General features: G+C 45.9%; 1 protein-coding gene across 1 annotated transcript in view; it reads right to left on the minus strand.

Moving 5' to 3' along the window:
- Positions 1-12730, minus strand: part of EVA1C (eva-1 homolog C) — a 33777-nt gene that overhangs the window by 19210 nt on the left and 1837 nt on the right. Inside the window, exon 2 of the mRNA XM_031065244.1 lies at positions 33-229. Coding sequence (XP_030921104.1) covers positions 33-104 — 72 coding nt within the window. The 5' untranslated portion in view covers positions 105-229. The remainder of the gene's footprint in view (positions 1-32; positions 230-12730) is intronic.

Below are 12730 nucleotides of genomic sequence, written 5' to 3' on the forward strand. Positions count from 1 at the left end.
TGTACCTCGAGAACGTTTACAACATGAGGTACCTGCAGAGAGGTGGGTGCCACGCAGTTCCTGGGCTCTGCCATGCTGGTTTCAGGCTGCCCAGCAGTGCACATGTGGGGGTCCTGCCCATAGAACGCTGACTGAACGCTGATGGTGGAGTGCCGAGGGCAGTGCAGGCTCAGGTGCTGCCCGTCGCAGGCATGGGCCGTGTGGTTCTGCAGGAGCTTCGTGAGGTAACCTAGAAAACATTCAGCCCTGTTACAACCAGCACAGGAAATTACAAGCTCCTTAGATAACAAGGAACCCACAGCCAGCCTCCGGAAAGGGCACTGGAGTCAAGGTTATAGGTCTGGCCTGCAGCCACCCCGTTCCCTGAATGGGTCACCCCTGACGTGCTCGTGGCACTCTGGGCTGGGAACACGAGGGCTGGAGGCAGGGCATGAGAGCCCTCCCAGCACTCCAGCACTCCAGCAGGATGTGTTGTACAGACAATCCAGGGCTCAGTCCTGGCTGCTCACAGTGTCAGGGTGTGTCTGCAGCAGTCAGAAGGGCACTGCTGGGTTTTCTGGGCCAGGTTCTTGCATTCCAGCTGCCTAAGGCATTCCTTATATGTTTTGTTAAAAGGATGAGCTGCACTTATGGGCTCGTGGGCAGCTGTATTTCACACACTCATATATATATATAGAATGGAGGAAAAAAAACCCTCGCATTTTCTTGTGGGAATATTTTCTTGTTGTGGCTGACTCAGGGGCTTTTTTGTACTGATAAAACAAAAATTAGTTTTCTTAAAGAAAATACTGAAAAGAAGTTCCCTCCTTTTAATTAATTAAAATTTGCCCTTAAAGTAAAATGTGCCATTTTATTTTCATACTTCTGCCCTTCATAAACTTTCCCCAAAGACATGAGATTTCAGAAAAGTTTTTAAATAGAAACTTTAGTACTCCGAGCAAAAGATACGAACATCATGTAGTCATAGAATGGGTTGGGTTGGAAAGTTCCTTAAAGATCTCCTAATTCCACCCCCCCTGCTACCTTCCACTAGAACAGATTGCTCAGAGCTCCATCCAGTCTGGCCTTGAACACTTCCAGGGATGGGTCAAACGTGTCAGTCCTCTGGCATCTTTTCCAGCTCCAGCTGTGCATCGGGATAACGAAAATCAGCTTCCCTGTCAGTTATTGAGTCTGGAGGAGCCTGCTCCATTGTTATCTTTCCTGTTCCCTGTCTAGAGCCCGGGGAGGACAGGAGCCAGGCAGATGCACTTCCAGGGGGGCAGAGCTGTAGCTGAGTTCCCCCCTCCCTGACCTCAGGCTGAGCACTGGAACTGGGACAGGACAAATGTCATGCCCTGCATTTGCACTCTGGATCTCCAGGAGACCAGTCTGGCAGCAACCCCCACAGCTTCTCACGGGTTAAAAAGAATAACCGAGCCCACAACCAAAGCCATCCCCTACATTTTCTGTGTAACTGAGAGCACAAATAACTGAAGTTCCTTGCCAGAGCCCCTCCTCTGTCAGCCTGCTCCTGAGAGGTGCCAGGAAAATGGGCCGGATGCCCAAGTGCACCCAGGTGACTCCATGTGGCCAGGGCTGCAGAGGGCTCCTGTGGCACTGCTGAATGCCTCTGGCATCACCACCGTGGCACAAAGGCTCACAGGGGCAGGGCATCCAGCCCTACATGGGTTGTGGGCACTCCACACCCTCACAGGTACCACCCAATATTTTTAATCATTTCAATTCTTCAGGTTTTAAGTTACTTGGGGCCAAGAGCGCTGTATACAAAACAGTCCAGTATTCCCTAAAGAATATCAGCTATGCTGTGATTTGGATGAGTTCCCTGGCATCTTAACTGCTACTTTGATCCTGCAAATTCCTAATCCAGCACCTAAGCACCTTTCTCCAACAATTGCAACTATTCAATCCTCTAAGAAAATGTCTTTATAAAAAACTTGCTCTGATTCTGTGGGAGCAATATGGTTCACTTGTAAAAATGACATTAGATGGACTGGTGAAAATAAGATATCTTGCTCTCCAGCCTTCCAAGCAGCTTAAACATGACTCTGCTGTTACTAAAATCCTTGTGTATTTGCACACAATAAGGGATAAAAATAGTAATGGAAATTGCTGAAACCTCATGTTCTCTGATAAGAGGAGTGGTGACACAGTATCTGAACTGCTCATCTCACCAGGCAGCCCACATAAGGCTGCATTTTTCATTAATGCACACACAGACACGCGTGGAGCAGTCAGTCAGTCCTTTGCAGCTCACAGCCCATGCTGAGGGAGGACTCCCACTCCAAAGTCAGGATTTCCTCTCACCCTTCTCTGAAAAACTCCCGGTTCTTTCCTGTCCCCATGCTGGCCCTCTCCTTAGAGTGGGGCACTGCCTGCTCTGCACTCATCAGTTTTCAGCAGCTGCTGCTCCTCCTTCCCTGGGCAGTGTGGGCTGCAGTCCCCCTGGCAGAAGCTTCACCCTCTTGAGACCATGTGCATCCCTCTACTGTTACTGACTTCTGCTCAGAAACAGATTATCCCAGAAGGAGTGAATTCAGCCAAGCAACAGGGTAAATCAGGTGGGGGAAATCAGGTGTGATCTCTACCAGTAATAACAGCAGTGGTGATCAGAGTGAGGGCATTGTGAGGGTTGAGCTCTTCCTGGGGCAGCTTCCTGTCCTCTCCTTCTGTGTTACTACATCAATATCAGTTAGCTGGGAATCTGGGGAAAACTTTCTTTTACTATATAAATATGGGAGCTGGACTACAGCAGCCCTCCAAGTCCTGGTCCCCTGCATGCCAGAGAAGCCTTCACCAGCTCCTGGATGGCCTAGGAGATTCCCTTTCCCCAAGAGCAGGGCACAGGGAGGGCTGGAGCACAGCCAGCATGGATGGAGTGAGCTCATGGCTCTGCGTTCACTTGGGCTGGCAATCAGAAAACTTGTGAGTTTTGGCGTTTCTTACCCTGAGCAAAGAGAATCATAACCAGATCCTATAAAAAACCTTAGATTACTTAATGTTTTAAACCTAATATTGGGGCTTTTTTTTTCCATTTTTTCTGGGTTAGGTAGTGGAGGGGAAGATGGTGTTCAGGGACAGCAGTTACTTTTCCAAGTGTCATTCTGTAATGAGGAGGGCTATAAAGTTCCTCTTTTTTCAGGAATAATAAATGTCACTCTTTAAAACAATATGTAACTATACCAAAAAAGCTAACTACCATGAGAATTGTCTAAATTAGAAAACCTGGCAATACTGCAGTGTCCCAGTAACATCTCTACCCCCCTGTGTGAAAGCCCCACCAGGCACTTTCCCATTTATCCAGGACACACATTCATGGCAATGTATGGAGTGCTCTGCATCTGGAATCATGCACGAGACCTTAGAGACTGGCTCAGAAGTTAAGCCCAAAGCACACAAGCACAAAAAGATCCCATTATTGCGAGGCCAGAAGGTATCATCCCATCCAACTGTCTGCCTAACCCAGACTACTCATTCATTGTAGTCTTTCACTGAGACTCAAAACACCAGTACAGAATCCAAGCGTAATCCTTTCTTCCAGAATTAGCCAAATTAGTCACAGCATCCACTGGCTTGACAAAGAACTTCAACTAAAAAAACATAGCACCAGAGAACCACACAAAACACTGAGGCTGAGCAGCTGAACAAAGCCTTACTGATCACTTTTTACTGAAAAGGACAACTGATAAATGATTTTAAAAATGACTGACAAAAAAAAAAAACTGCCATAGGAGAATAAATAGATACTTCTTTGTATGAAAAAGAATTCTTAAGGTGTTATAGCTTCTCATACTTAACCACTTGCTCCTGGCATAATCACTTTGAATAGCAATGATAAGGGTAGCAGTGGACGTGAACATATGGAAATCCAAATTTTTAGGTTTTTTCTGCTGAAAACCACTGAGAATCTGGGAATTTAGACAGTTCTGTGCGTGTTTGAGCTCCCCAGATGCAAGGATCAAGGAGAAGAGCATTCCAGGCTGTGAGCCCAATGCCCAGCACACGCTAAAAGCAATCTCAGCATTGGCTCAGGTGATGTCTTCTGGGTAGGAGAGCAGCTTTGCAATGCAGTATTTTTAGAGGCTGAGGCTGAGTAGTCCACAGGCTGTGGAGGTTCTCAGAACTGGGCCTTCATACACAGATTTAGTAACACAGTTCCTGTGTATTGTTCAATTTAGTTTAATTAGCACAGAAATTTGCCAGCTCATTTTAAAGACATACCCATCTATTTTAGAGCAAAATGGATAGAAATAGCACAAGGATTGTTGTGGGAGTCCCAGCAGGCTAATCCATCCGGTACATCTCCATCAGCTCCCACAGCTCTGCGGAGAATTGTGCCAACTCTCATTAAAAATACACAAGCCAGCTTGGTGAATTTGAAGGAAGATATTTCATGCAGTGATAGCAGAATAGTTAATAACCTCTACCGCAAACACCATTAGAAGCACGGCTCTGATATTGATTGGTGTTTGGGATCCAGCTGCAGGACTTCTCCAGCAGTGTTTGCTCCGTTGGCTTGTGAAGGAAGCACTGAGGAGAAATTAACTGCTGAGTTTCAGCCCCAGTCCCACCTGCCATACCCTCTGCTGCTCTCGGGGCAGCTGTGCCACAGGTCATGCAGTGCCAGGGCTCTCTGTCCACAAGGACAGGGATCTCTGGGCATTCCCTGCCACCTGGCTGTCTGCAAATTGACTGCAGTGTTTCTAAAATTCATGGCACTATGTTTCTTGCTTCATCATCTTATTCTTTTTTATCTGTCTTGTCAGCATTCTGTTTGACTCATTCTAGCCACACTCCACGTCTCAATCTTTAATCAGTAAGAAATACACTTAGACAGAAGCATTGATTATTCTTCTTGCTGTTCAGAAATTAGCTTTACTCAGCATATGCACACAAAAATCTGTAATTCTTTAATATATGTCTTCTTGCATGTCACCAACCTGCTTTAATTTCCCTCCATGCCTTATTTTTTCCAGTGTGCCTTTTTCCACTGTTCCTCTCAACCCTTGCTCTCTTTGCTAGTGACTACCACCCTACCAACTCCAAATTTTCACTTGTACTGCAGAGATAGCATGAAAAGTTGGTTTTCTGTGCAAGGAAAATGTTCTTCATATAATCACTCTGGTTTTTTGTATTAACTAAATATGTCTTAAAGCAAGGATAGATGTTTACTTGGAAAAACTAGGCGTAATCTAGTTTCACTAATAAGACAGTGACCACAAACGCCATTCCATTTCCAAATGCCTGCTTTGGCTTCAGAGCACTCAAAGTTGCTGCTTTTCTTATAATCAGTCCTTGAGACTTTTCAGGTGCCCATTTCTAAAGGAGAGGAATCTGGTGAGATCCTGACCTGTGTCCATCTGCCATTCCTTTACTCAGCTCAACACCTTTTAAGCTTAATGGCCAGTTTCAAACTGAGGGGTGCATGGCTCAAAGAAATAAAGTTCCTACAAGTTTCATAGAAATTGAAGCCTGAGCTGCCACTTCCAATTCAGTCTCAATGCCTAATGCTGCAAGTGACCTGGCAGCTGGAGAGGCAGGATGGTTATCCTGGAGAGCCAGCAGCCTGATGCCAAGGGAGCACTTTGTTTCCACTTACTTACAGATGAAGGATGAAGTCTGCAAGAAGAAAATGCTGAAGTTAGTGGTGAGGATGCTTTTGGGGTAGCATGGCAATCAAAGCAGTGGTCAAGACACCAGTCACATTTTCCATGAACTGCTCTGTCTACATGAATGCTTTCCTAAGGAGGCTGTCTTCATCTTTCCCCCTCGTGGATCATAACATGAATCATAACCTGAATTACTGAATCTAATTCCCACTGTGTGTTAAATCTGAGGGTCAAATTAAGGAAGAGCTTGATTCTGCTTAGGCCAGAGAAAAGGCCAGGTAGCCATCAGATAATTGAGTGCAAAGCCTCACTCACACTCCACTTTAAACAGGGTTCATTCAGAGAGCAGCAGCACACACAAGAAGCCAAGCTGTGAGCTCCTCCTAGAGAAACAAAGCCAAACCACCAGGAATAAAGAACAGAACTGTAACTTTTTGGTCACAGTTCCTCCAGGAACCACAGAGCCTCTGCCTCTGGGTGCCACTCAGCTCAGACTTACAGTTCTGTGAGTTACATTTTTGCAGAGTGGGGAGCCCATGAACCTGCACTTCCACACCACATGATCCCTGCATTTACACACCACATGAACCTGCATTTACACACCCATGAACCTGCATTTACACACCACATGAACCTGCATTTACACACCCATGAACCTGCATTTACACACCACATGAACCTGCATTTACACACCCATGAACCTGCACTTAGACACCACATGCCTGTTCTGTTTCTCACATCCTCCCACAGATGTTCTCTGTCCTTCATACCTGCACTTCCCCATTCCCTCGTTTTGTCTCCTAGGAATGATGCCCAGGAGTTTATTGTATCCCAGTGGCTTTCTGAGGAAACTGGAGAGGTCCAGTTGCACTTCTGTTTTCTCACTTGCTTTCTGTTTTTATTTCCTTCATGTGTCAGGAAGAAGAGGCAAGCTGCTCTTGATGCCCAGAATCTTGGGTCTGCAGTAATCCCCGCCCTACACTCAGTTATATTTCTCTCAGCTACTCCATGAAGCCAGAATGGCAAACACATGTCCTGGGACCTAACATGGAACTACTGCAGTAGAAAAGGAAGATTTTCTCCATCCCATCTAAAGAAGCTGACAAGAGGCATGGGTTAGGGGAGAGTTTAAAGCTCTTTTCTGCCCTTGCCAAAATCCTCCTTTGAACTGGAGACAGAGTAGCCTCTTCTAGTGCCATTAACAAGAAGTAACAAGAGAAAGGCTCTGTGGGCAGCAACTGTTCCAGGAGACAGAATGAGAGACTCTTTATGCCCAAAGACAAAAAACTTTGAATATTCCCAAAGACTGCAAGCAGGAGAACCTCAGGGGCAGGAGGAAAATGTTTGTCTGAAAACTCAGATGTATGATCATGAACCTTCATGTTCCCCAGGAGAGCCAGGGGCTGTTCATTGCCACCTCAGAAAACAAAACACAGGTTTTGGTTTGCAAACACAACTTTGACTCAAGCTCTGCATTTTTCTGTATCCCCACTTATATCTGGCATTCAGAAAAAAATCAGAAGATCTCAAAAGATCAGAAAAAATCAGAAATCTGGCAGCTCACAGATCTGCAGTGCTATGATGGTTTATAGTACAGTAAGTCCAAGCTAGAAAAGCAAAAATACACTCCCCACTTCACTCTCAGCACTTAGTGATTTTCTTTGCACCAACATTTCTTTGTCCTCTACTCAGTTCTAGCCCAAAGAAATGAAAAGTTTAAAAACTGCAAAACTATTCTGAAGGAATAATTCTTGTCTTCCCATCCAAGATTAAATACAATGAAGAAAAATAAACAGATATTTGTGGGTTTGAGACCCTCATCCAAAGCCCAGTGAAATCCTTGGGAATCCTTCCAGTGGCCATAGGCTTTCAATTAGGTCTTATATAGTGAGTGATGTTTTAAAATTAATTCTAAATTAAGAGCCAAACCTCACTGGTATTTAATTTGTTGCCAGAAGCCACACAATAGACCTTTGAAGCAAAACTCTTAAAATGCCTAGAAATTCAGATTAAATGACTCACCAATGCTGAACAAATAAGGCGTAACCACGCCTCCTTCTGCTCTTCAGCTCCCTTAAGACACTATTTTCTCTGTGTTGGGTAATATATCAAAATATTTCTATTTCAGTTGTAGATTATGGCTGGCAGATGACAGAATTCTGCTAAGTGTTGACTGGTCAGACAGTGCCTTGTCTGTCTGGGGACACGTCCAACAAAAGCTGAGTATTTGTCTGGAACAAGACTGTAGTCCCTTTCTCCAATAAAGGTGAGACTGGGAGCTCTGCCCCACTGGGAAGGACATCAGCAGCAGATGGAACAGGAAGGCACAGGGGAGCTAATCCCTGCTATGCATTTGGAATAAAAATAGCATATGGTGTCAGGTGCCAGCAATCTGCCCAGGGAGAACACAGAGAGTTCTGCCCCAAAATTGTGAGAATCTGATAGACTCAAATGTGTGGGACTCTGAGCAGTGGAGCTCAGGAACTCGAGTTTTGTGTCTCGTGTCTGAATTCCCCAACATCTGTAGGGGCGAGGGCATCACACTATCCCTTAATTCATCAGTGGATTTAACAAAAAATATTAGCACATCTGAAATGTGGTTTCATAAGTTACACTTCCTCAGAAAGGCAAAAAGAACTGCAGGAAAAAGCCTGAAACAAAACCTTGGGTCTCAGCACCATGATCTAAACTAAAATCTCTGTTCTGACACACACCTCTTTATTCCACAGAACAAATCCCAGACCAGAGCCCACTTCACTCAGAGAAACTTTAAACCAGACTTTGAGGTTTAACTCACACATTACTGAAATGAAACACGTTTCTGAAATTAAATTATTTTCTTTAAATGTAGCAATGAACACTTGACTTTTACAAGGCAGTATTGAGAAGATGCATGGTTGCATCACTCCTTGCAGCACTTCTTTAAACATCCTGCTTGAAGGACATGCTACAATTGCCACGGTGAGTCAACAGAACTGACTCAAGAAAATTTGTACAGGGTTTTATCTGACCAACACAAAGCCAACAGAAAAACCTCTGCATCACTGTGGTTGGTAGTGATTGATCCTGCCACATTACTACAAACAAAGCGTTTGCTCCAAGCATTTGTTTGCTTTCCTATTACCTCGGGGAATCTGGGATGGGTGAATGCCACAGAACTTAATGGAAACTTTTAATGCAGAAAGGTCACAGGAGCAGATTACATTTCTTGGGTGAACTGGTTTGCTTTTTCATTAGATCCACTTGTTTCTGTGGTTGGGTCAGGAGACCAAGTGTATGGAGTTAAAGCGAAGCTCAGTTCTGTCTGAACTGTTTTGCAGGAAAAGACAGAAAACTTGACACCAGTGGACAGAGATTAAAAGGTTCTACCCCTAAGCAGTGGCTGCTTTCTGTTAACGTCCAGAAAGTCATTCCTCACCCCAGTTATGCAATCACAATTACTTCATTTTTGATCTTCAGTTACAGGCACATTTCTTGAGAGCTGCCCAGAAAACCTGGCTGGGACTCAGGTAAGGAAAGGGAGACTGAGTGGTGAGTGAGCCAAGGAGGCGAGGTCAGCCTGAGCTCAGAGCAGCAGGGAGAACAGGAAAAGGAGGAAGGAGCATAAAAAAGGGGTGAATGGATGTTCCTCGGTGCTGCCAGAGAGAAGGAGTTTGTTCCCAGACAGAGAAGGGGTCAGTTGACTTGGTCAGCAGACAGGGAGAAGGAGTGGGGATAGGATGGAGAGCTGAGGCCTTTTCCCACTCCAGCATGGAGACCAGGGGGATGGGAGGAGATAAGGAGCAGTGGTCCTTGCTCTCGGGAAGGTCCAACAGAGTGCCACCATCCCAGCCAAGCCAGCTCTCCCTCAGAAGCTGGGCTTTCTATAGCACCAGGACACCCACAGTGTGAAACACTGGGGAGAGTTTGCTGCGTTTGCCAGCTCCTTGTCTGGCCTGCTTTGGGAACCAGCCCTCGAACACTGATGGGTTGTGAGGAAATGGCTCTCATGAAGCCCTGATGTCCTGAAAAGTGGCTCTTCTGAGAGTGTCCTGAGAGCCCAGGGTGCTCAGAGACTGGAGAACCAGCAAAATTCACAGCAGCCCCCTGCAATGAGACCTGATCTCAAATGTGAAAGCTACCAGTGATCACTGAGAAAATAAAGAAGTATTTTAGTTAGAAGGTGTGCTTTGAAGAACAGGCATGAGGGGAAGAAAACTCTGTAGCTGGAGGATCACTCTCGTATTCATGAGGGTCTAAGGAAAGAACTGTGGATCAAATCTCTCTTCTTCCGAACCTCCAGCTTTCAGTTTAAATTTGGGCATGAATACTTGGATTCCACTTTGAAAAATTAATCACACTGAGGACTGCAGACCTCAGAGCACATCTCCACTCTCAGTAACTAATGGAACTAATAAATATAGATTCGTGGAATCATTAAGGCTGGAAAAGACCTGCAAGATCATCAAGTCCAACCTTTAAATTTCTTGTTTGTTGCTTCAAGCTGCTAGAGAAACATTGATTATGCAGATCTTTATTGTGTCAACATAAGAGAAACTATTGTGTCAAAATAAGAGAAACTCTTATTTCCAATAAGAGAAACTATTGACTTGTTCTCACAGAATTGAATTTTGAACTGCTGCTGGTGTCTTATTTCAGAACATTTTTCTCCCCTAGAAAATACCAATCTACAAAACGTTATTGCCCAGTGAAGAAATGTCTCTCTTAAAAAACCCAAAGAAACAAAAAAGCCAACGAAATAGACAGATTTTTTTTCTGATAGTTAAAAGCTAGACAGATGAGAGCAAGAACCTGCAGCTGTAGGGAGTAGAAAGGATACAGACCCAAATACAAGTCAAACTTATAAATATTAGTAATAATAACCCTTCACGATACACTGCTCCCTGCTCCCCTTTCCAGAGCATCCCACGGATCCCAGAGGAAGCATCTCTGGGTTGTTACCAGCACACAGCGAGCTCTGGTGACGGACAAACGGGCTCTGGGCAGGGTGGAGCTGCTGGCACAACCGAGACTTGCATTAAGGGAACAACAGAGAGTCCATGGGCAGGTGCTGGAGCCTGGCAGCAGTGCAGGAAGGAACTCTGGCAGCTGTCAGAATGGTGAGGAGAGGAGGAGAGAGGAAAGGAGTCTGGGCTGTGGGGGTAGAGGCCTCATTGCACTTTCAGCTGCAAGGCACTTGGAACGGGCCAGGTTTGTGGCCATGGATATTCAGCAGAGTCAAGGAAAGTCCAGCTGCTGCTCCTGCCGAGGGAGGGAGCAAATAAGGGAAATCAGCAGCTCCACAGACTCCTCGCGCAGCGGCTGTTGTGGAGCTTGTAATCCTTTAACAGCATCAAACGGCCTGAGGATGGCACTGCAGGGTGTCACCTCACCTCTGCCAGCTCCTGGGCCACAGCACCTGCTTTTGAGGCAGCTAAAAACTTCTCCCTGTGCTCTGCATACTTCTGTTTTTTAAAGGTTACAGTAACATTTTGGTCTTTTCTGTCATTCTAGATTAGATCTCCGTGTTAAAATTAAAATGTGAGCAGAATTTGTTCAGGCCTGGGAGCTTCCCAGTCTGGTAGGAATTGTGGAGTCTGCTTTCCTTTTCTATATTTTATTTACTAAAACGTTTGCATGTCATGCTCAATACTAATCTCTGGGGCGAGATAGCTTATTTCCCTGGTCATTCTACCTATTTGGAAAGCTCAGTGCACAATGACAGCTGTACTTCTGAAATTAATCTTGGATAACCTTATCTAAATAACATCATTTTAAAAATGAACAGACTTTTTTGAGAGGACCTTTCCTACATAACAGGGATAATTTTTAACTCAGTGGCTAGTTGAAAAGGAAAATTTGAACATTTGTTTTATGTTATTGTGGAGAACCACCATGTGATTCCAAAACTAACATCCCAAACCAGCAGTTAAGCAAAAAAAAAAAACCCACCAAAGAATGAGACAGCAAGCATTTAAAAGCCTTTTACATGTGAAAGGAATTAATTATGAGAAATGTAGCTTATCCAAGTATGTAATTCTTTATATTTCATGGCTTTATATTTCATGGCTGCTTGCTTAGAAATTTTCAGGCTTGTGGAGCTGGACATAATATTAAAAACTACAAACTGTATTTTTTTGCTGCTGAGGAAATAGTTTCTGCAGAACCATGACCAGTATATTGAACTGTATCAACACAAACTATATTAAAATGCATAACAACACATATTGGCTATTAATTATATATTAACTTTGTTCCAGTGCACTCGACTGGCTTTTGGGAAGTTCTGCTCTGTTCAATACGGGTAAGGTTTGCTTTCTGCCCTAGAGGCAGCTCCTTAAGCTTCCAACTGCCAGGAATATGCTATGCTCACTGTGACACATTGAGAGGAGAGAGACAACTCTTCTAAACAACTTTCTAACAGCAGTGGGATGTCTTGGAGCACTAGAAAAGTTACAAGAGTGCAGTTTTCACAAAGAATAGAGACTGCTTCCTCATGTTGATGGAGACAAGGATATTTTTCCCAGTTCCTGCAGTCACTTCACTTTGCAGTGATGCAGCACCTTCGCAGAGATCTGCGATTCCTGGGCAACAGCTGGTGCCTCCGCTCCCTGGGAAGGGACTCCCCTCATCCACCCCTCTCATGCTCCGAGGCTTCCCTCCCAGCAGAGAGAAGTGCAGCACTTGTTCGCTCCCTCAGGGCCCGACTCCAAGTCTCCAGGAGAAAGTGGGAACCTTTCCAGGGACTTCCACGCACTTTTGGTCAGGCCCTGGCCGATCCACGCCCAGCGTTCCCACCGCGCAGCGACAGCTCCGCTGCTCGCGTCCCTTCCCACCTGGCCCCTCTGGCAGCCCTTAACCCTCTCCTCCTCCCTGCCTCCTTGGCGGCACATCGGGCCCGCGCTGCGCGGGGTGCAGGCCCGGGACACGGCCCCGCACGGGGTTACGGAGCACGGAGCGCTCCGGGAGCCCGCGGCGCTGCCCTGGACGCGGCCGGTCCCCTCGGGGCACTGCGGGGTCTGACAGCCCTCGCCGGACCCTGCCCGGGAGTGTCCGCCTCCTCCCGGAGCCCCCCGGCGCTCCCCCGCAGCCCCCCGCAGCCGGGAGCCGCCACTCGGTGCCCGCCCGCCCCCGCGCAGTCG

This window comes from Geospiza fortis, unplaced genomic scaffold (assembly GCF_000277835.1).
Source record: "Geospiza fortis unplaced genomic scaffold, GeoFor_1.0 scaffold514, whole genome shotgun sequence".
In the NCBI taxonomy this organism is placed as follows: Eukaryota; Metazoa; Chordata; class Aves; order Passeriformes; family Thraupidae; genus Geospiza; species Geospiza fortis.